A 24,137-nucleotide genomic window follows, 5' to 3' on the forward strand; every position below is an offset into this window, starting at 1 on the left:
CTCACACACTTGCAAGGGCTGGGGGAGTAGGGAAGGTCCTGCCAAAACCATTTTGCAGCTGGAGAGGGAGGGTGAGATGACATTTGTTTACATCCTTCTGTTGAGAAGTAAAAACATTTTCCAAGCTTTGAAACAGTTGGAAGAGGGAACCCATCAGGCTTTCTCTAATTCAGTGTTGCTGGTCTCAGGATTTTTTTGTTTTCCTATTCATGCACAGAATATCCGGGAACACTTGCTGGATCTTGCTGGGGAGAGGGTCAGATACTGCAGATAAAAATGGACTACTGTCTGTGCACACTCCACAAATATTTCTAGTCTTCCTCAGTATGCATGTACTTTGATAACCTGGGCTCAGGGAAACACAGGAGCTCTGCTCTCCAAAGTTGGCTTCTCTCGGTTGCCTTGCAGGGCAATGCAGCCTGCCTGGCAGGAGTTGTTCATTTAGCAGGAACACATGGGGTACTCTCTCCTCTTTAGGAATTGGGCAGGAGGTAGGGGGGAAGGGGATGCTGCTGCCTGGCACTCAGCCTTACCTGGACATGTGCTCCCGCTGGGGTCTGTGCGCCTTCTCCAGCCCTAGTTTGGTGAAGATCCCCACCAGCACCATGACTGCCACAACCCCACAGATGATGTAGACGATGAGGTTGGTTTTATCCCTGGTAGGGTCGTGCAGAGGGTCGTCTATGCGGGAAGGAGGCTTCCCAGTGTTCATCCACAATGGCGTCTCATAGTTTGTGCAGGTGCTTTGATCCAGCCTTGTCTTCTTGAACTTGCAGCAAAACCTAAAGCCACAAGTGCCGCAGCAGAAGATGAACTCCCCCGAGCTGCAGTTAAAGGGGGGGTCCCACTGCCCCATCACGTCAAAGTAGCCCCTGCAGAAGTCCGGGGTGGGAGGTGGCTCGGAGGGGTCTAGCTGTTCCCCAAGGCTGGAGTGGTTTCCTCCTGAGAGCACCACGAAGCTCCCCAGCTGCTGGCCAGTTTTCTCCTGAGCCCGACACACCAGCGTGAGAAGGTCCGCCACCAAGTAGCCGAAGAACAGACGAATAAAGCCTTCCATTCTGCCTCCCGGCCCCGGCTCAGCGATGCTGCCGCCGCCGCCGCTCGAGCTGCTGGATGCTGCGCTGCGCCAGGAGCTGAACATAAAGGGGCTCCGTCAGGGACCGGGCGCCCGCTCAGCCCGCGCTCGCCCTCAGCACCACGGACAGCCCCGCGCGGGCCGGGCTGGGGCCGCCGCCCCCCCGGGCAGCCTCCGCCGCCCCTCGCCGCTCCCCTCCGGAGGAACGAGCGCGCCGGCACTTGTGGAGTGCGCGGGAGAGGGAGCGGGCGGGAGGAGGAGGTGGAGGAGGAGGAGTAGTACCGAGGGGTGGAGGTGGCGGCGGGAGCGCGGGGCAGCGCGCTGGGGAGAAGGGGCTGGCGAGAGGGGCGTGGAGGGGGCCCACGAGGCGGGAGTGCTGAGGCGAGGGCGCTGCAGGGGCGGGAAGGAAGAGAGCGGGGCGAGCGAGGAGCCTCCCCGCGCCGCCTGGTGCCGGCGCGCACCGCCGGGGGCACCCACCTTCCACTCCCCCGCGGAGCCCGGCACGGTCTCTCGCACAACTCCCTCAGCCGGCCACGGCGCCCGCCCAGCCCTGCCTGGAGCCGGGCGAGCCCGCCAGAGGCGACGGCTGCCGAGGTAGAGCGCGGGAGGCGGGACGGACCCACCGCGGCATCCAGCCGGCGGGGAAGGGCTGCCGCCAAAGGGGAATCCGCCTCGGCGGAAGACTGAGAACCAGGGCGCGGCAGCCCGGCCAGCCCAGACCGTCCTCCGAGGCAACGGCGGGGGGCTGCGCGACAGAGACCCGGGTCCGCCCGCCGGCCTGCCCACCCCCGCGGCACCCCTCAGAGGGGCTGGCGCCCCCACCCCCCCCCATGCCGACCAGCCCCTCTGAGGGGTGCTCCCCCACCCCCCTCAGCCCCGCAGCGGGGCTGGCCCCGCTCGCGCCGTCCCTTACATAAGAGACTTCCCGCCCAGGCGGGCGCTCCCCACAGGTGCGTCTCCAAAAGCGCGGGAGCGCCTCCCCGCCTACCGCTGAGGGGGGTAACGGCCGGCGCGCGCCCGCCCGGGCGGCCTGAAGCCCGCAGAGCACCCCCCCCACGCGGGCCCCGGGGCGAGGTGTGCGCTGAGGGGGAGGAAGGCGGAGCGCCGGGGCCCGGTAAGTGCAGCGCCCCTTCTCCCGGCGACCGCTCCCCCCGCGAGCTAGCGGCTCTCCGGAGATTCGCTTACCTGTGAGGCGAAGGCAGGTCCTCCCGGCGGAGCGGTGTCCATGGGGCCGCCGCTAAGGCATAGGCGGGAGCGGGCGCTGCCCTCAGCCCGGCCCGCCGTGCACAGGTACGGCGCTACCGGTACCGCATGGCTCAGAGCGGGGTTACCGTTATGTCTGCTGAACGTGAGCTGCCCCTGCACATCATTTATTTAAAAATCTTGTTATAATGTCAGTCAGGCTGGCTCCAGAGGACACGGTGGGGCTGCGGGTTGTTTGCGAAACACAGAATTAAAATAACTTCCCCCAAACAGAGAACTGACTCTGGGAAAGACTTTTTAGTGATTCACTCCCCATTCCTTTTATTTAACTCTCTCATCTCCGTCTTTTGGGTTGGCAGTAACCTGTGTAAGTAGAGATAATATTATCTTGAATACTATGCTGCCACCAAATGTAGGAAATAAGCCCATTATGGCGTGATTTAATAGTGAGAGCTGGTGCTTCAAGCAGCTTCCCTTTTCCTCGGGGGGATGCCCGCAATACCCTCACTCCGGCCTCACGGGATGATGATGTCCCTGGGGAGAGGGGCTGGTGTGCTGGGGCCCGGCGATGGCACGCTACCATTCCTCTCCAGTCTGGTCCTGCCAGGGGGCTTCGTTGCAGCCACACTTGAGGAACTTCATCCAACTCCGTGTGGAGTTGTTAAGTGGTAAATAAACAGAAAGGTGAGGCAGAGGACAAAGCAGACGTTTGGAATCGGAGAGGGCTGTAGTTAGCTAATTGCGATCCTTTGCCGTCTCTTAAAAATAGACTCTCAAGTACAGTGATGATTCTACTGAACGGTTTGACAGTAAGCCTTACAACCTTGTCCAGGAGGTAGGTTAGAAAGCCCCTTTATTTCTCAGCAGAGAAAAACAATCAGTCACAGCCAAAACCAGCTTTTTGGTTTTTAATATTTAATTCTTAAAACCTCCACCTCATCAACATCCCCTTTCAAGTCTCCTCTGAAATCATATCATTCCTCCCTTGTGTATACTTCTCTCTGCTATTATTTATTATTTAACACTTTGTGATGCAGTTTGTGCTGAAAATACTGCACAAAATGAATCTGTTCCATACTTATTATTGCATCTGGAGATGTTTAAGGTCCAGTACTGTCAGGTGCTTAAGATTATGCAACTTTCTCTGTTGATCTGACTGCTAAAAAGCTGCTTAAATATTTTGCATGATTAGTGCTATACATGTGCAGAAATAATAACATGAAAAATAATTTATTTTATGGGCTACTAATCCTGACTGACTATGGTGCAAATTTCTTGTTTCGCTGAGTTCCTGGGGTTTCCTTAAGAATTCCCCTATAGCAAAAAAACTCAAAGGAATTAGGCTAGAATCTAACATTTACACGATTCAGGTCCACACAATCAGAATCTGACCCGAAGTGGCATGTGCTTGGAATGAGAGCCCAGAACTAGGGAAAACAGGAGGGTGATTAAAGCTCCTTAAAAAAAAAATGCTTCCTATGGCACGATAAGAGTTTGGATCAGACCCATAGAATGCAGAACTCATAAATCATGTTACCCTAACTAGTCATAAGTTACTAGTTATGGTCTCTGTGCCTATTAGTCGTATTAGCAGTGAAGTTCTTTTAGCTGTACCATATCTTAGAGATCTAATAATGAACTAGAGTTTTTCTAGACTAGGGCAGGAACTGTTTTTACTAGATCTGCGGCAGTGTGTTTTAATGGCTTCATAGCATGTAGTTGTAAGAACGCCTGCATGATCAAAATATAAAACTTAAGTATAATAATGGAAACAAGAAAACTAGTTGAGAGAAATGGGTATTACACACAGTACTGAGGCACATCTTGGGACATTATGTGATGTTTATAAACCTTTTCTCAATGAAGTCAGTCAATAAATTTCTAATTTATTTCAGTTGTCTTTATCAAGTTGAGAAACGTGAAAGATTTCCCAGCTTAGCACCATCACCTTCCACTTTCGAGACTTCTCTTTTTGACGTTGCTTTAAGGTAAGTAATAATTACCTATTTTTCTATAGTTTTATCCCATAAGGAATCTATTTTGCCTCTGAAACAATTGAGAAGGTGAATGTTTCAACTAGAACCTACACAGTTGTCTTTACTCGAGTACGTATCCATTTACTTAAATGAAATACTTAATTTTAGGCACAGACCTTATACAAAATTAAGTATTTCTATTATATTTTCCTCTAATGTCTTTCAGTTGTTTTCACCAAGACTTTCACATGTGGATCAATGGCAATGCTTGTTGTTCAACTTTAAGCTAGAAAATAGGCACTTTTTTCTGGTAAATCCTGTAGAAATGTATAGCCTTGTCTCTGTGGAAGTTATATAAATGCATACACAGTCCTACTATATATATGTATGTGTGCACTATACATGTTCAATTCTGTGTTTAATTGTGTATACTCTTAGAATGCATTCTTGCAGGGTTTTTATGTAAACAAGAGAGTTTGAAAAGGAGTAAAATTGGGAGAGAAAGTTAATGGGTTAACCTGAATTTGAGGTGGTGATAAATCTGAAGAATATAGAACAACTAGACCATATAGGGCAATTGCAATTATCATGGTCCACATTCTATATTTAATTTTTGTTAATAACACCAATGTTGATGCAACCTCTGAGTACTTCCCAGGGACTGATTACCTGCTAGAGAGACCAGTCCTTTGCTGAGCACTGAGTCAATGATACTTTCTAGCCAGTCATTAATTCCTGAGAAATGCCATATAGCTCAATCATTATTAACAGACATTCCAGAGCTGTGAAAATCTGTCAAAAAAGCAGCTAGACAGGTCTGATCTCAGTCAGTATTGATGTGAAAGGTATTTTGTGTTAAGAAATGTCATGTGGAAACTGGAATGAAGCAGTCAATGTCTGTTTCCTTGATAGTTATTTCATACTGGAATGGAATATTTGGATGTATAGATACAAAATGTATTGCATCTGGAAAACAAAAGAGCTGATGATTCTAGTATAGCAGGTCAACTGGCAGCATGTTTGCAACCACTAGTCTTTGAAAGTACAGTTAAATGTTAGAAGATGTCTTCTGTAGAGCAATAAGGTAGCTTGAGACATGAAAGAAACACCTTAGCAGACATGAGTTAAAGCAGCAAAATGTGTTTAACACGGAGGCTACAAGCGACATGAGGTTTATAGAGACTGAAAACAATCCTATGATTTACAAATATTGTAAAAAAGCCCTGAATGATACAACACAGAAGTTTGTTTTGAACACCTCTACGTTCTTGAATCAGCAAAACATCTGAGTGCCCCATTTGCTTCTACTAAGTTTTGTCATTCCTCTATGAGGTGTATGCTTTCCCATTGGTATTAGGCTTGCTGGATGGTTAAAATGCAATTGGTTCTAGACCCTTCTTTTAGTTACCCAGCTAACGCTTCATAAGCCTTTGTTCTTTTAACCAATAACTGCAATCATTAGTATCATATCAGGGCAGCAATGTGTGAAATACCAGCCTGCAGTGTGTTGACACTAAATACAGTTCTCCTTTTATAATTACTGAGCACACATCTTTTAAAATAACCTTTGTCTTTTCATTAAAAAATACGCACATAGAGACTGGGACAGAATGAGCTTGTTCTAATAATTTCATGAGTTCGTAGCAACTTTAACTAGAACATCTTACAAACATTAAGCATTTTTTAGTTATTGTCATCAAGTCTGAAAATGGGATCACCATTAAGAGATCTTAATGAGCTAGGAGGTGCTTCATGAATGAAAAAGCACAAGAGATTTGTTTTCATGGCTCACTGAGGAGGAAGATAATTTTTTGCAATTCTACAATGTAGAAATTACCTTTATCACCTAATATTTTTCAGTCTTCTTGTAAAACCACAACTGTAGTAATTGCATGGGTTGGGGCTGGGGCAGGCAGTAATAGAATTCACATTTGGAGTGGACTTCATGAAATCCTGAGAGTTCTTGTAGCTTCAGTTTAATTCAAAGGAAATTCAGAAATATTCAGATAAATTTAGAAGGTGAATGGAATACTTGCAAATATACAAGAGGCAACAAGTGTATACTGCAAATGTCTTCAGTATACAGCAGCAGGAAAAAAGTGCCAAAATGTCTAAAGCAGCTATCAGCAGTATAGCTGAAAAACAAGTTGTGCCCTCAGGTTTGCCTTTTGCACAGCTATTCCTCTGATTCTGAACAAGGAAAAACTGCCAGTCAGTTACTCTCTTTGGTGAAACTGATGTTACATTTGAATTGTAAGAGCATTGCAAGTACCTGTGAACAAGGTATGTTTCTGCTTGTTATAAATTAGACTGCCATGGAATTTAGATCAGGAATGATTGGCCAGGTGTCTGAGGATTACTGCAATTGACAAAGAAGGCTTTGTAGATCATTCCGAACTTGTGCCAATAAAATCTTTATGTCTTGTTAACAAAAAAGAAAAGAAAGGCTACAGAGGATCAAAAAATCAGAACTGCTTTTGTATCCTTCCAATTGAAAACCCAACCACCTTTGTTCCCATGAGTTCAACTTTTCAAGGCAGAGAGGAAGCCTTTCTAAACACACCTAAAATAGCATTAAAAAATTTCAAGGTTAAAGTCATTATAATAGGCTGTATACTGTGCCAAAGCATAGAGAAGCTGTGCTTAGACATAGAAGAGGACACATAGCAGAGAAGATTTTCTAATCCTCTGCCATCCGACTCTGGCATATGTTAGAACAGCTGAGGAGCTGATCTAATCACTACCGCTTCTAAAAACTCTTTGGTAACTGAGATTAAGAGGTAGACAAGCTTTAGTCTAGAATGCGCATTCTCCGGGCCTGGAATATCCACGGATGGAAGCCAGAACAGGAAGAAGTCAAATTATTGTGTCAGTTGTAGTCTGTCAGTTTTAGCACTATTAACCCTCAAGGGCTATAGAAGTGAGCTGTAAACCTCAGAACTGAAGAACTTGCTCTTCACAGAAATGTAAAGTTGCTTAACTAACAAAAGATTTTAGCCACCATATATTTTGCATGTCTTCCAAAATGTACTGTCAGGCAACCAAAATCAAAAGTTCTTACTGAACATTAGACCTTTTCAGTGTGCTTCCCTGATAATAAGCTTTAATGATGTCTCTCCGTATCATTGTCACAACATGCCCATCCAAGGCTTGATGTATTTTGTATCTTACATATAGTAATAATATATAGATGCAGGAACTTTCAGATCTATGAAGAAGAAAATTTTTCTGACAGTTCCATTTTTAAAGGATGCTAACTGTTGAAAGATGCTTAGGATTTTAAAATGGTAAGTCACAAGACAGACGAAATAAGAGATACAGGGAAAGTAATAGTGGTCTGAGTTCTGTGATACTTTTCTGATTATACGACACTGCAGTTTTCATGTGGCTAACAGATCTACTTAGGTGATTACCATGCCTGGCCAAGACTGTCAAATGTGGTTGCCAAAGGTTAAATATCCACGGGCCAACTCAGTATCTACTAAATTCAACAATTGTCTTTCCACTGATTTAAAATGGAAACTGCACTGGGTGATTTTGTTCAAGAGATGCTGAATAATCACAGCTTACTCTGAAATCACCAGATGTCTGAGTGGTCAGTACTTCTGAAAACCGGGTCACATATTTGAAAGCCCAATAATGAATTCAGAGACTAAATTTAGGCACATATGTTGGAAAACTGTTGATGTGCACAAATACATATACAAGTTCCAGACCACGCTTTTAGGCAGATGGTATCAACTATCCCATCTTGACTCCACTTGTCAGCCAATATAAAGAGCAGTACTAAAGCTGGCTCCAAAGGGATTTGCTTCTCTGTCCTCTAGCTTGATAGCCAGTGAGAAGAAACAATCTATCAAGCAGGTATACTGACAGATGGGTCAAAAAACTATGAAGATCTCAAGGTGGAAAAGTAAATGCCATTTCTTATGTTTTCTTTCTAGAGAGCATTCTGATAATGTTAACAGGATTCATCACTGATATTTCTCAGCACAGTGCAACTCTGTTATACCTACATATATGGAATATCTATTTTTGATAATATTTTTTTTTTCTTGTGGTTTTGTAACATGTAACAATTTGCCTAGAGGTTTGTGGTTTTTTTAATTATTGTGAAAGTGGAGTGACCCCACAGCTGGATAAATAATAGGACAAATAAAAGGATTTTAACTGTAATGTGAAATGCACATTAGAGAGTCTTCAGAAGTGGTGCAAAAAGATGCTGACAGCATATTCTAGTCATATCTGTTTGTTGTAGTGTTTACTTAAATCAGCAGATTATCTCTAAGCTGCTAAATATAATGTCTTGTTAATAACATATTCAGGATATCTGCTCCCTAACAAATATATATATAGGAGATTATTGCAGAGTACAATAAGGTTAAACACATTTTTAATACAAAACACTGGCACCTGAGAGTAGAGTTTTCAGAATGGATTATTTGATCTGTATATTTATACAGGCAAGTAACATTGGAGTAAAATGTAAAGAAGCTGCAAAAGGAAGACTTCTGTATAATATGGAAATGATACATATATATAGGGCCAGTTGTAACTGAATACTTGGTAAAAGGACAACTCACAATTTTCTTGGCTGTGTGTAGGAATTAGTCTGTCATTCACTCCCACACACCTGACAGAAATCTGGCCTCTTTAAAATCAATTTATATACACCTTGAAGTCTTAAATATGATTTTCCAGCTTAACAAATTCTCCCTGTGAATATAGTGATTGTTCTTCTTTAAAAAGAAAAAATAACAAAAATAAAAAGGAAATTGCATGTAATTTCTATGCAAACTAGAATGGTTGAAGTGAGCCTTGATCATATGATGAAGAAACAGATAATTTAGATGGCTGAACAATAGGATAGCTTTCCTACGAAAGCAACACAAGTATTTCAACACATAAAATGACCATAAGTGAAAAAGAGCAGATATCTCATAATACCCAATTAACTCACTTGTTTCTGTCGTACTGTTTAACTCAAGTTAAAAAACAACACTTGCACAGCAAGATCAGAAATAGATCCCTCCTGCAAAGCCTGAACCCAGTTTTCAGTCTTTTCATCTCATTGCAAAGGATTTTTTTAGTATTAGGTCTGTTGGTTATCATTAATTACTTATTGACAGCTGTAGGCAAAGGACAAAGTCTTGACTCGTTAGTGTTAACAGGAATATTACCATTAAATTCAATGCAGTGAAGATTCCACTCTAAGGAATCAAGATTTAATAAGTTTATTCTCATTGAGATGTTCTTTATAGGACACAAAATTCCATTTGGTTCAATGGGGTCATTTTATAATGCTAGTATTATTCATAATGAAAGCAAACGCAAAATCTAACATTAAAGGATACAGAAAAAAATATAAACAAAAAGTTAAAGACAAAAATAACAAAGATAAGGGCCATATGCTGACACCTATTAGATAAGGAAATTTAGAAATATTTAAGGAAATAATATTTTTGCATACAGTGCACCTTTAAGCTCCAGTGCAGATAGCTATATGTTGCTCAAAATGCATTCAAACAGAACTCTGGTCTCCATCAGTACACTGAAGCCCAAGGGAGGCATGGTCTGCTGGCAGAGCGATAAGGACAGCTCTCTAGCACATATGCTGAGGGAAGCTGCCCGCACTACTAGGGAAGCCAATAAAAATCAGCAGTGTATTCAACAATCCTTGTTTCTACCTTCCTGCTTACATCAAGCCTAAGCAACTCTTCTGTGCCCTGACAGTGTAAGGGGATGAAGTCTACTTCTCCCTGACTTCATGACCTTTCACTACAGTTGCATTCCTCTGGGATGAGAGAAAAGTCATCTATAGACTGTGAACAGATAAAATTTTCTTGGCAGCTGGCATACAGTTGTGGAGTTAATGAACAATTACAAATCTCAGCTCCTTAAGAATAAAGTGTAAAATCTCTTATTTTCACCTACCTGTTCCACACTAATAATAATGATGAGAATAACAAAGCCATCCCTCCTATGACATGAGAAGAAACTAGAGATCCTTTACTGTGATTACTCTTAGAGCTTGTAAAGGTGTTCTGATACCATGGTGATGAATACAGTATAATTGCCAAGATAGATCATGGATCCAGCTGGCACTTCTCCCTCCTCCCCCACACATCATGGTGCTCACCACAACAAGTTTATGATTTTGTCCTAAAAATCTGTTGAGTCTTGTTGGTCTTTACGAATTTACTTGGAGAAACTGCAAAATGCTCTCTTCACTTTCATTTAGTCTAGACTGTATAAGAGAGGTGCATGATTTTTTTCAGAAATGACACACATGTGGTATATTATTCTCTTGATAAAAAAACCCCTCTGAAACCCTAGCTGATAAATAAATAAATGTGAGTTCTCCTTGGCAAAAAAATATTTTATATACCTATCTGTCTGCTCAGTCATCTTAGGCAAGTTTTACCCAGAATGGTATTATTATGTTTGTTCAGGTGAGATTTATTGCTCATAAGCTCAAACATGAAGTCCTCTAAGTTAACTTCTACCTTGCACTTTTTCTCTTTACACAGGATTTACACAAGGATGAGGTTTTCTGTTTTGTTTTGTTTTTATCTACAAGGTGAGATAAATACTTGCTAGACTAGGCTATGTAAGAACCCAGAAATATTGCAATTCTCTTTTCTTCAAGAAAGAAAAAGTGTGAAAAATAATAGCAATCTCATTAGTTCACAAATCCTTTTTCAAGATATTTACTGACCTCTAAGTTTCAAAGAGTAAGCACTGCTATTTTCAATTTCCAAATTCTTAATAGCTGCATTGTACAAGAATGTCATTGCACTTTACACTGCTTTGTGTCCTTGCTGGCAGCATCATTATAAGTCAAAGTGGGGGGGTATGGACAGGGTTCTAATCTTTCATCTGCAGAAGTAGAACAAGGTATTCTCAGGAGTAAGTGGAAGAACTGTTTTTGTGGGGAAACCAGATGCCAGTCTCCAAGATTTATAAATCTGTTATTCAGTATATTAGGATTTAAGGACAAAACATTTTTCACTGAGAGATTAATTTTGAACAGATTTTAGCTACTGAAAGACTTTATCTGTGTACATACCTAGATGCTTCCAAAACAATTATACTTGAAAAACTGGATGAAGTAGTAAGTACTGGGAGAATACGAGTAGATTAATTTCTAAGGGTTCTAAATGGGACCAGGGCTCCTTTCAGCCATGGTGAATTTTGCTCTTTATTTGCTTGAGTTGCAGAAATATGATTAACCAAAGTTTATCCTGAAGGAAATTAGTGCTTAAGTGTGAAAATCAGAGCTTTGAGACTACTAGCATAGCCTTATGCTAGCTTTTTTTATCCAAAGAGTCCAATTAAGAAAACCTGGCAGAAGCCTTAGAAGCAAGTATTCTCTGCTGGTTGTTAGTAAAAATTTGATCACTCTTTTTATTAAGACAAAGGGTGCCTGTTTGCCTAGTGAGAAGCTGAAGGGAAAAAATAGAGTGCAACACCAGAACTACAGATTTCTTCTGGCTTTGGAAGCCAAGAGGAAAGACTGGAAATTCTAGTACCAGTCTGTTTATGATATTGTTATTTCTGGCTGACAGCAAGCTAACAGATGCTTCTTCAGGTCAGGGCTTCCCAGCCTGTTCCTAGATGGGCTTCGCATCCTTATTTACAGTAGATGGACTTCAAGTATTGTAGCATATCAAGTGCACGAACACACCATGCAAAGATCTCTCAATGCCTTAAAATGCACAGTGGGAGAAACCCTACTACAGTTAGCAATACTGGCTTACAAAACCTGCACTGGGCAAGAAATTTAGCCTGCGTGTATAAAAACAGTCAGTTCAGTCCAAAATAAATTCTCAAAAGAAGGCTTAGGGCAGACAGAAGCTATGCACAGTCTTTATGCTGATTATCTGCATGGATTCCTCCTCCTTCTTGCTAGATGACTGGAAATATGCTGACTTGCATAAATAACTTGTTTATATGGTGTCGTGATTTGGGCTGGACCAGCCACTGAATGAATGACAGATGCTCTCTTTGTCCTCTCTCCCCTTCAGAGGACAGGACAGAAAATGAGAGAGACACTCATGAGTTGAAAAGAAACTAAACTACTTTAATGAAATATTGATAATAAAATAATAAAAAGAAAATATAATAAGAAGAAAATAATGAAATATATACAATATATACAAAACCAGTATCAAGCTCCCAGGATGATGACCACGTCACTGGCAGGCACTGGGAAAGTCACAGATTGGACTCAGCAACAGATGGGAGCTGAACTGAGGAACTAGATTCAGGAACAAGGATCTGGATCAAGGCAGACAAAGAGAGTCCTCCTCGGACACCAGACATTGAAGAAAGAGACTGACCACTTTGATCCCTCAGCTTTTATACTGAGCATGGTGCAGATGGGATAGAATACTCTGTTGGTCAGTTTTGGGTCCTCTGTCCTGTCCACTACTCCCTGGAGGTGCTTTATGCTTTTCTGCTTTCAACCCTCCAACATGGCACATAAAGTGCGTGACCTTGGCTGTTACAGCAGTAATCTGCATACCATTCTTTGGTATTCACTATAAACATCAGACCTTATCTGCTAAAAGTGGACACTGTCTGAAAAAGATGCTGTTAATTTCAGACAGTTAGAAGAGGATTAACTGAAAAGTAAAATTTTGAAAAGAAAATTGGTTCTGTTTTACCTCGAACCAGGACATATGGCTATACATTTTATATTTAACAATATTTAGATTTTTACTACAGCTTGCCTGGTTTCCAGTTAAGTTTGACCTTCTCTTGAGCCAAATTTGCCTTAAGATTTCTAGAGAGGCAAACAGAGTAATTGCTTTCCCATCAGCCTGTTCCTGAAAGGAATGTGATGATCTCCATCTAGGTAAGCCTGGAAGTATAATAATGAATGCTATTTTGCCAAAAGTTCAGCACTGGGAAATTCTCACCAATTCAGAATTCTTTAATACTTTTCACAGAAATAATCAAACAATATGGTGGCACATGAGACTAGGTTAGAATTTGTTGAACTGATGAAGGTAAAAAGGCACCATCATTTTGGAATCAGGAATTACAGAAATTTGTCATATACAGAAGTAAATATTGTAGTGAAGTGCAGCTTGTTGATACAGTACTACATCACATTTTATATGTCAAATAGGAATTGTACATCAAGATCTCCACCCACTGAATCAGATCACACATTTTATATATTATATACATATTTTGTGTACGTATATATATATTGTATACACACAGATATGCTTTTCCCCTAAAGCCAGTTGCTCTGTTCCAAATGCTTGACTTTAAACTGTTTTCCCATAATGCCTGTCTTTCAGAGAAGAATTTCAAATGCAGACTCAGATATATAAGCTTTCTCTACATGATATATAGAGAATTAGATGCCTCAGAAGGATTAACCTGAAAGTCTGCATACTGAGTGGAAAGCATGACAACCAACAATGAAGTGCTGATCACAGAGGTCTGTCTCACCCAGTGCTCTTCTGCAGAGGTTAAATAGCTAGCAGAAGATAGCAAGCAGGTGCCTCTTCCTAGTCCATTCAAGAATCTGGATTCTAAATCCTACTTTCATCTCTCAGCTTAAGAAGAACTTGTCCCTGTGTTCTTTCTGTTGTTTTTGTTTTGTTTACTTAACAGAACAATTAATAAGAGATGAAGAAGCTACTTCAGATTAATATGAGGAAGGACAGAAAAAGAAAGAAGAGGTTCTTTGGTGAGCAGAATATCATCTTGCTTACAGTTGTCACGGAAAGCCTAAATGTGAATCATTTGGACTTCACTCTGCTCTTCAAAACTGAAGTGGCAGGACGAGTACAACACCAACACTAGATATACTCCACTGGCTCTCCAATCAGTGATTACTTGTTCACATTCAAGGCCTTTCTTCAAGGTTTTCACTGGAGTACAATATAACTCCTATGGCATCTGCAACTCAAAAGGTCACTGCATTTTCTGAAAACATTTTGAGTTATGGAAGTCATGGGAGTAAGGAGACACCCCTTGAAAGTCTAAGCCTAAACACCAAAGATCAAAGCCTTGTTTATAAGCAGTTGAATGTGATGTACCTTTTCTCTGGAAAGATTTCTTTCATTCATGCCAAGATACTAAAATAGAAAAGATTTATAGGGAAGAGACACATGCATAACGACTCATCTTACTGTGAATTCGCATGTGCTACAGATTTAATTAAAAGACAGTAAAAGTAAATTTATATTTTCTTGATATTAAAGTTAATTGGTAAATACCAACACCAATCAGCAATCTTGCCATCTCTGCGAGAGCTTTGGCTAGGTTGTTAATATGCAAACACCAACAGCCTACACTCTACTAGGAATGATAAGCTCTATTTTTCTTACCTGAGTTCATTCCATTCAGGAGCCCAAATACATAGGAATGTATCATGGTTTTGATTTATTCATGTAACTCCAAATGACAGCACATACAGTGTGGATGCCATAGCTTCAGTTATTAGGAAAGTTTTCAGTTTCCACTTATTTTAGTTTTTATTTCCTCCCAGGCACTTATTATATTCTTCCTAGCATGCTGAGCTCTTCTAATGTTTAGAAATATTGTGGAACTGCAAAAAAGGCACAGTCAATTAATTCCTTCATTTGAATAATTAAACATTTTAAATACTCCCTCCATACCTTATGTTCAGCTATAGATATATTATTAATAGTAGCTTGTACTGTGTGCTGCAAAAGAATGTTAGGCACATAATTCCTAGAACCTGGGGAGGAGAACATTTCCTGACACTATGAATTTACCTACCCAATGACAAAGTTCTCTTGTTCTAATTCAAACGTGTTTCACATTGTAATAATTACACCGTATGAATGTTGTGCTTTTTTTATGAAAAATTCAGCACAGTTAATTATTCAAAAAATTGTTATGGTTGATGAATCCATCCCACTGTGTTCAACAAAAATGTTAATCGTGCTTCACTATTTTTAGGATGTTCCTGTTTTATCATTCATCCCAGTAGCTTAGTCTATAAAGTAAGACCATTGCATAGGTTCATGACCATAGGTTTGTAGCCAGACTGTGTTGTCAAATGGGTGTCATCAACATGCCACAGTTAAACGTGGTTTGTTACACCTCTGCTTGTTGAGTGCATCCGTATAGACAAATGGCCTTCAGTCTCTCTATGTCTTTGGATTGGCATCATGTAATTTTCTCACTCTCAGACCCACTCTTGAACGACAGCATTCCATGACTCCACCGTGCTTGTTGAACAAGCCTGACCAGGCTTCATAGTAGTAGAGTCTTAGTTTTACCTGATTTTAAAGCTAGGGTGTCTGCAGCAAAAATAGATGGAACAGTTCATTTTGCAAGGTCACTGGGTAAATTTGCCACAGAGTAAATTTGCTAAGCATTGAATGTAGCACTCTTCTCGTTCTTAGCCTACAGAAGGCTAAGAATAAGTACAGAACATATAGCTTCTACACATTCTCTACTGCACACACCTGCAACCAAGAGGCAAACATCAAGATGATCTTTAATGGTTCCATTAAAGAAGAGGCACTTTAGTTAATTTCTTTATTTTGCCTGCTGTATAGGGGATATCTCTTTATTGTGATCATCCTTCAGCAAATGTAGGAATGTACCAAGATAAGACCAAGCAATATTTCCACTAATAAAATTTTAGTTTTCCATTGTTTTAAAAATAGAAGAAATTCAAAGAGTGGGAAAGCCACTTTTTGATCATTGATTTAAGTCTGCTTTTTTATAGTTGGACATTGGACTCTGTTACATTTGTAACAGATCTGAAAAATATTGGAAGGTTAAACTATTAAAAGAACACCACTATGCGAATACACACAGTGTTTGGTGTCATTGACTTAGTTGTTATGAACAAGTACAACTGGAAGAAATCTGAAAAAAATCATCACCAACACAGTGAAGGAGGAGAGTAGTTGAAGTGAAGGGCCACTGCAAAACATGTGGATTACCTTTGCCTTGTATGGCATGCAGTCTTGTCCTCACCTATTATTAATTTTGAAAGTAAAAGCTTTGTGGTGCATGGTATGTTTTCAGTCATAAATCAGACTCTGTGTGATCTTTATATCTTTTTACCTAAGGCCTGTAAAACACCTACAGATCTTTAGACTAGGAACCTGAGAGAAGTTGAAAATGTAATTTATTGCTGAGATAATACTGTTGAAAAATGGATCCTTCTGGTTATCTAATATTATCATTAATGGAAAAGGAAAGGTCTTTGAAATTCTGAGAAACAGAAGTGCTAGACACAGCTGAAAGAGTCCATGCTGGAACATTAAAAAATCAAGTACTATTTAATTTTCAAATCATATTTGCTACAAATTAAACTAAGAGGTTTGTAATAGCAATAATTACCTATTCTGCATCCTTCATCAGTCTCTGAACTAATTTTCTTCAGTCATTACTTGAGTGAAAAAAAAAAACTTAAATGGGTCATTTATGCTTAAATTAATCTGTGTTTTTCCTGAAGTACCTTCTTTGTTCATCTCCAGCTTTAATTACTGAAAAACATTTTGTTTTATAGAAATCTGTTGCAAAATAGATGCATCCTTCATAGTCATCCTGTTTCAGGAAGTTCAGTGACTGCTATATTAGTGACATTACAGATGGTAAAGTCAATTTTGAGATCTATTTCACATGCAAAACCTGGCACGCAACATGAGTGAATACTAATGTGTAGAAGAGTTCTGTGAAGGTTTTAGTGGACATAAATCATTCTCTAAGGCAGCAAGATTCTCTCAACTGCTGATGCAATCTATTGGTAAGGCTGTATTTTGAGGGAAGCGTAGTGGTAGTCTGGGACCCACGAAGGCCAATCAACAAAAGAGTTAACTTGTCTGATTGATGCATAACTTACAGTTTCCACTTACACAGAGGACAATTCTGTGGTGTCAAACCTCACTCTGTAGCAAAAGCTACAACTTCTACAACAAAGTGGTATGCCAATGGTTCCTCTTTCACATTTTTTTTTGTAATCACTTTTTTTTTCTCAGAGTAATCTGATGTCATTTCTTTATGTCCAGTTTGTTATATCCTGTCACAATGGTGATGTACATGTGCTTCTCAAAAATATATCTGGTTAAACAAGTGAGCTGCAAAGAGCCTGCCTGCTAAAATTCTGGCTTTCCATAAAAGAATTTCCCCTTTTATGAAAGAGGATGAATTCTCTTTATACAAGAAAGGAAGAAAAAGGAGGTATCATTTTTTCAAAGAACCCAAATTGTTTGCATGTCACCTGTAATGTAAAAATGAGTTTTTCTAGTCTGAAAAACAATTTTATGCTTTGAGCAAGGAAATAAAGGGATTTGCCCAGTACGTTTGCAATGCATTTTGAGTTAACCAGTGTAAAAGTAAAACAAGAATGTCCTTGTTGTATGCCTAGTTGAAAAAACCTCTAAGTGCTCTGATTGTTTATTGAATTTTAATACTTGAAGGATTGCTGCTGCTTTGATTTTTTTTGGCAGAAATAGCAACTGTGGTTAATGATCATCTGGGTTTTTATTTTTTTTCTAATAAAATGTCATTTATCAGCAAAGAAGGAGAAAGGAATCTGAGAGTCATGCATACAGATGCATAAACTAAATTCTGCTTCTTCTGCCAGATTGCTGCTTTTGCTTGTACATTAATGGGAAATCTGTTTGTTTAAAAATAAGAGAAGTCCAACAAGTCCAAATTTTAGATCTAGCTGTGAATTAAAAGTCTTAATCTAGATTTTTCTTCTTACACCAAGTCCCATAATATATACCTGAAGCCTGTAGTACTAGAAAAACACACACATACATATGTGTATGTATATATATATACTGAATAGTTTCTTCAAATCTATTTATATGCCTAATTCCCTTCCATTTGTGACTGGACAGGTCTTGATGAGCAGCAGAAATCATAAACTTTAGATAGTACGTAAATGCTGTCCAATTCTGACTGGAATAATTCTGGAGAGCATTTTAGTCAGAAAGTTCTTAGATAGTTCAGGATGAGGTGACAGTCAATCACAAATTTTCTGCATAATTTTTGGAAGCGGGTACTTCAATTAAAGCCTTGATTTTTTTCACCTAGCTCTAGCCCTGCTGGACTCCTGTGCTTTTTTTCTGTATCTAGCAGTGTAAATACAAACTCAGGACCCAAACATCCATGGCTCTTCAGGAGTAGACACCTGATGTGTCAAAAATAAGCACCAGATCAAAAAATTGCTTTTAGTATAGTGCTCTGATTCACTTGAGTCATTATTGGTCATGACTTTTGAATTTGCTGGCAGCCCTGGTCTCAATTACTCAATGAAAGGTGCAAGTACTCAGTGTACCTGAAAATGAAGGCTCACGATAGGGAAATCCAAAATCAGAGGCACCCTGAATAAAGTAGAACTTTTGAATATTTGGAAGCGCACAAAATGAATGAGACATCTTACAAAAACGACCAGTAGATCTAGATAGAACCTGTATCTGTGTCAGAAATGGGAATTCAGTGTGCAAAACAAATTGAGTTAAGTAGTGTGTTTAACTCATTACATCAACTTTTATATCTCTCATAGTTACAGTGATTCAAGGAATATATTACAGGTTTCTTGAACAAATGGAGCCTGCCCACACTAAATGAGTCAGATAAAAATCAATTACATTGTGGATTCTTAACTGTGGAAATAATCAATGTCATCATTGTTCCCTTCCTAGCAACAAAACATTGGTCCTGGTCAACCAATCTTTTAAAGCTGGTTTGTGCAAAGTATTTTTAATATTTTTATATTGTTTTGTGGGCCCTTTGAAAATGGAAAGCCATTTGGTATCAAGATTAAATATTAACAGGAGTTTTTTTTAACATTGATAAGCACTCTTTTGTGTAGTAATTCATTTACGTTCATATAGAATGTCAAAGGATCAGACCTTAAGTTTTATCATATTCTGTAATGGTTTAGGCTCAGACTGCTCAATTTATTTATACTGGCATAGTCATCCTGCAGTCTTGTACTCTCAGCAATGGAACGGGAGACAGAGATGGAGTGGGCTAGTATGAGATACTACTGTAAATTTTCAAAACTTACTAATTTTTATCCATTAGCTTTTCTGGGGAGAAGAATAGGAGGCTTATATGCCAAACCTTTCAAAATGTTACATCTGCTAGGAATGCTGTTCTGTTACAGGATTTACGGGAGCTGGAAGAAGAGATTAATAGAAAACAGACTTGATACATTGTATGCATTATTTATTTTCAGCGTGTGTAGGACCATATTGTTTCTAAACAAATACAATGATGTGATCCTTTTTATATCATCAGGTTTTATTAATTCCCATTTTTTTCTCTAACTTATCCCTCAAGGACTCATATATATCAGCATGCACTGAAAACAGATGTTGATAATCCTGTGTGTGTTGTTTACACCTCCAACCTTCATTGGATTCTCTGAATTCCAGATGGCAGATAGTCATTCTATTCTATGTATAAGATTAAAATGGTTTAGTTTCTGTATATCCGTCTGTGCTTTGTAATTTTAATTCCAATGTTTAGAACAACCCTGTTCTGTCCTTTTCACCTTTTGTATTCTTCCATTTTTGCAATTTGTTGTCTTCTTGTCATTTGCTGAGAATAGAGAAAGGACTCCTTCCTTCAACCACTGCTTTGACTATTTTGCTCTTTATATGTATTGCTCATGAGATATAGTACATTTTAGAATTACTTGTTTTATTAGAGCTTTATCTTGGTCTCTTGAAGTGCATACAATCATACTTTCAATCGCAGTCGGAAATAGAGTGTCTGTCTGCTAGTGGATTTTTCAGAACTTCCAAGTTGTTAAGAACTGTAAGGACTGGCAGGGTGATCTTACGCACACTAGAATAAGTCTTAGAAGATCTGGACTCCTCAGATCTGCACCATTCTAATCAGAGTCATTACTAAGCTAAACCTTATATAAGCATTTTCTTTTCAAAACCTCCATTTCTCACTTCTTATCTATCTTATTTTCAATATACTGCATGCTGTTCCAGAATGATATATTCTCTTCTGTATTATTCTCGATTTATACTCTGTAAGTAAGACCAGACATGTGGTACTGTAAATTATTTATTCAGTGTCATCATATTTATGATACTTTGTATAACAAATCAAGTCCTGTGACAAAATTCTGCTGGTTTATCTAGGCCTCATCTGGAATAAGTCCATGAAAATCTATAATTAAGCTAACACAGATCAGTAGTAACTTTAAACAATTTAGTCATAGTAAAATGAGTTTAGCTGTATGGCATTTGGTCCCTGATCTTGGCTTCAAAAATGCATACTTCAAATTTGGCAGAGGAAAGGAAGCAGGAGAGAGCAGAAATCCCCCTCCTGCACACACACTCCCCATCCTCAGTTCTCACGTTTATATGCAAATGTTCTTTTATTTCTGCAGATGAAAACACTTCTGCACTCAAGCTGCAAAATTGCACAAGAAAATGTGTTTAAGTTACAAAATGGAAATTTCTTGTGACATCCCTATTACAGTAGACAATATTCAAGCTGATGTAGTATCAGAGGATGCCATTTGAAGAGGAGACAGTGTAGGCACACTGCATACTCACCGTACTCATCACCTCGAAAAAGCTGAGCATCCTGAGGCTCATCCGTGACCCATCCTGCAAAGAGATCAGATACAGTACTGACAACAGAATTTTGTAGAAGAGAGCCCCCTACGCATGCCTAGAAAAAAAGAACTGTGAAATTTCAGAGATTTAGATAAATCCAGAAGATCTAAGAATCCACATCTCTGCCGGCTCTGATTCAGTCTTTCAGATGTGCATACCTTAAGAAAACTGGTTGCCTTTAGCAACACATCCAGGTTACGACAAAGGTGTGCTGATCACAAGCTCACGTCCCTCTGCTACAAAACTACAGTATGCTGTGGTGCCAAAACAGTCATGTTCTCTACGCTTTTTGGCCTGATCTTGATGGTTCTTCACTTGCAAAACACATGCCAAGTTTAGCTGACGTCACGCAGCAGTCGTATATTCTGGTATATGGCTGCTCAGCCCTATTAAGCAGGTGAGAAGAAAATGGAAAAGAAACAGGTCAAAAATCTCTTTGGATCATTCAGCCAATTGCTCTTATATTAGCATGAGCGGTTCCAGCTTTAGACCACGATCACCTCTTCCTGTGATGATGTTAGGATATTTAGATAAGCTGCACCTGAGAGTCAAAAATGCATTTTAGTATTTCCTTGCTTAAGGTACCAAATGCTGCCTCATAAAGAGAGGAATTGACAAAAACGACTTAATAAAAAAGACTTCATCTAGCGCTTTCCATCTAATGATCATCAAGCAGTTTACAAGCAGGAATGAAACGGTTTTCATTTGTGGATAATATCCCCAATTTACAGATGGAATAATAACCCAGCCATAGGAATGCATTTTAGTCGATGACAGGAACCTTATCTAGTGTTTCGCTGTAGATTCCACAAGATGAATAAAGAGGCGCTCACAACTCTGCATGTCACACAGTGTGGCGTAATGGGCTGTCTGACTGGAAAATCACAAATGTATTATCCTGCCTGTATTGCTAAGTCAAAAAAGGACTCCAGGCCAGAAAAGATTAAGAAAACATTTCCTTGGAACGTTTTTCAGTATTTATGTATTTCAGTTATTACCTGACCACGTAGCCCGGTGCCGAATGGAAGCCATGTGGGCCATGGCAGCTGCCCACCTGCAGCCATGGGCAAGGCAGGGCCAGGCCGGAGAGTGGGCCGTGGGGGCAGGGACACACTGGGCCTTCACTTTCTTCATGTAACTTTTTCTCTTTTTCGAAGAGCAGCTGGTGGCGATGTCTAATTTTGTGAGCGCAATTGATGCTAAGGTGAAATCTGACCTGGACAACACCCCTTCGAGGTACAAAGGAAGACTGCCAAAGCTTTTAGAGGACATCAGTTTATTTCAGTTCGCAGGTTAGGAAAACGTTTAAAACGAACGAAATATATTACTTTTATTATTATTATGCATTTAAAACCCAGCGCAGGCTCCACTCCCGGAGGCTGCGCTCTCACCCGCAGCCCGGCCCGCCCGCGGCCGCCATGTCGCCGCGCCGCCCCCCCGCTCAAACCGGCCCCCGCCGCCACACCAACATGGCGGCGCCGGGGAGCCACCCCGCAGCGCCCCCCCTTCTGCTCCGGGGCCGCGCCCCCGCCCCCGCCTCTCCCTGGGCAGCCTCTCCCTCCCCAGCTGCTGGGCCGCGCTCCGGAAAGCCGCCTCTCTCGGACCCACTTCCCCTGCGCCGGCGGGGCTTCTCTCGCCCGCGCCCAGGCACCGCCCCCGGCGGAGGAGGTGCCGCCCCCTCGCCGGCCCGGGGCCAGGCGGCGGCTCGCGGCAGCGGCCGCACGGCGGGCGGGACCTATGGCGGCGGAGGGGGACGCGATTCTGAGAGCCCGGGGCAGGACTCTGACCGCCTTCCGCCAAGGTAGGCACCGCGGGGTCCGCGGGAGCGCCTGGCGGAACCTCGGCATAGGGCTGCGGGTTCCGGCGGGCTCTCTTGCCCGCCGCGCAGCCGGGCGGGAGGGGCGTGCGGAGGGGAGGCCCGCGGCTCTCCCCGGCGGCAGCGGGAGGAGCGCTCCCCGCCGGGAAGGGGAGACGCGGGGCAGGCGCTCGGAGGGACGGGGACAGGGCCCTGGGCCCACTGGTGGCGCCAGGAAGGCCGCGATAGGGAGCCCCTGCCCGGGCGAGCAGGCGGCATTCGGCCTGTCGCTGCCAGGCGGCGGGAGCTCGGCCGAAGGCGGAGCTGTGGCAGGTCGCTGTGCGGAGCGCGCCTGGAGCCTCCCAAGTCCGTGCCCAGCTCAGCCGGAGAGCAGAGGCGCCTGGAAGCGTTTGCCAGCGCGGGTGGCTCCGGCTCCCGTGGGCAAGGTGCCAGCAGGGTCCAACACCAGAGTCGTTCTAAAACGCTTGTCAGTGCTGCTAAACCCGGCTTGTGAAACTGTTAGTGCCAGCACTATGCTATTATGTGTTTGTACCTGCGGGGGTGACCTGACAGATTACAGGTGGCTCATTGTTTAGGTCACTTAAACGAAAGGCAGGTGTGCTATAACGGATGCAACTAGATAAGATCCCACTTCTTCGAGGTGCTACAGCCTCTCTCAGGTCAGTGGCTGGTTCCTCCCCTGGGCTTCCAGGCTGTGCAGAGCCAGCACCCTTACCCCCTGGGCTGGTAGTGCCCGAGTGTAGGTCAGCTGTGTAGAAGACTTCCTTCTAGACTTACCTCCTCTCAGGTGAATTGGGTAATGAGGCCGCTGCCAAGCCAAAGATGGCAGCCACCTGCTGATATGGGTTCTTAGCTTGTGGCTGGACCAACAGAAGAGCATGTTGAACATCTATGTGTATCTCACCTGTTTGCAAAATTCTCCCAAGGGTGGAGGTTCTGCAGCATGCACAGGTTTTTCAGGTGCATAACAAGCTCTGTGTTAAGAAATCTTTTCCTATTGCCACACACGGAAGGTATTTTATTTCCTTGTATTTGTTTATAAATTACAAGTTATATTACTTTGGTCAGGTGGGCAAGGCTATTCAATCCCAACAATTTTGTGGTATTTTCTTGGCTTTTGTTGGAAATATTTGGCTTTGCTTGTTGCCAAATAAAGAAAAATCACTAACTCTCAGCATGTGAAGTATACGTATCCAGTCATTCTGGCAACCTATTAATTGCAGATGGTGTGGTTGGTTTGGAACAGAATGCCTAGCATTTGTTGAGGGGACAGATGGCAGACAAGCCATCTAGTTACATCAACTGTATAGTGAAATTGTAGCAAAATGAGTGTTCAAAGGCAGTGTAAAAAATTCTGAACAAAAGCTTCAAGTACTTCTTGAAAATTGCCTTAAACATGAAAAAAAAGTGATTTGGATATTTGTTTTCCAGGTGTGTTTCATTCTGCCAAACTGTAC

At 41.7% G+C, this 24,137-nt stretch overlaps 2 protein-coding genes and 1 long non-coding RNA gene across 8 annotated transcripts in view; 2 read left to right on the plus strand and 1 right to left on the minus strand.

The window, feature by feature from the left end:
* Window positions 1-2,610, minus strand: part of SHISA9 (shisa family member 9) — a 196,552-nt gene extending 193,942 nt beyond the window's left edge. Inside the window, exons 1-2 of one of the 4 annotated variants that reach the window (XM_063344910.1) lie at window positions 2,261-2,610; window positions 534-1,133 (exon numbers count right to left, since the gene is read on the minus strand). In XM_063344910.1, the coding sequence (XP_063200980.1) occupies window positions 534-1,057 (524 nt within the window). In that variant the 5' untranslated portion in view covers window positions 1,058-1,133; window positions 2,261-2,610. Of the gene's footprint in view, window positions 1-533; window positions 1,526-1,552; window positions 1,707-1,988; window positions 2,128-2,260 lie in introns of those variants that run through there. The other 3 variants (XM_063344912.1, XM_063344911.1, XM_063344909.1) reach the window with 3 other exon arrangements.
* The window catches only part of LOC134520021 (uncharacterized), a 54,690-nt gene extending 33,776 nt beyond the window's left edge, over window positions 1-20,914 (plus strand). The window contains exons 2-3 of the long non-coding RNA XR_010072348.1: window positions 4,174-4,266; window positions 20,633-20,914. This is a non-coding gene — a long non-coding RNA (uncharacterized LOC134520021). The remainder of the gene's footprint in view (window positions 1-4,173; window positions 4,267-20,632) is intronic.
* Window positions 20,915-22,358: 1,444 nt separating this feature from the next.
* CPPED1 (calcineurin like phosphoesterase domain containing 1) overlaps window positions 22,359-24,137 on the plus strand; it is a 49,897-nt gene continuing 48,118 nt past the window's right edge. For 2 of the 3 annotated variants that reach the window (XM_063343598.1, XM_063343599.1), the window contains exon 1: window positions 22,359-22,665. In XM_063343598.1, coding sequence (XP_063199668.1) covers window positions 22,602-22,665 — 64 coding nt within the window. In that variant the 5' untranslated portion in view covers window positions 22,359-22,601. The remainder of the gene's footprint in view (window positions 22,666-24,137) is intronic. The other variant, XM_063343597.1, reaches the window with a different exon arrangement.

The sequence above is a fragment of the Chroicocephalus ridibundus genome, chromosome 8, assembly GCF_963924245.1.
Source record: "Chroicocephalus ridibundus chromosome 8, bChrRid1.1, whole genome shotgun sequence".
Lineage (NCBI taxonomy): Eukaryota > Metazoa > Chordata > Aves > Charadriiformes > Laridae > Chroicocephalus > Chroicocephalus ridibundus.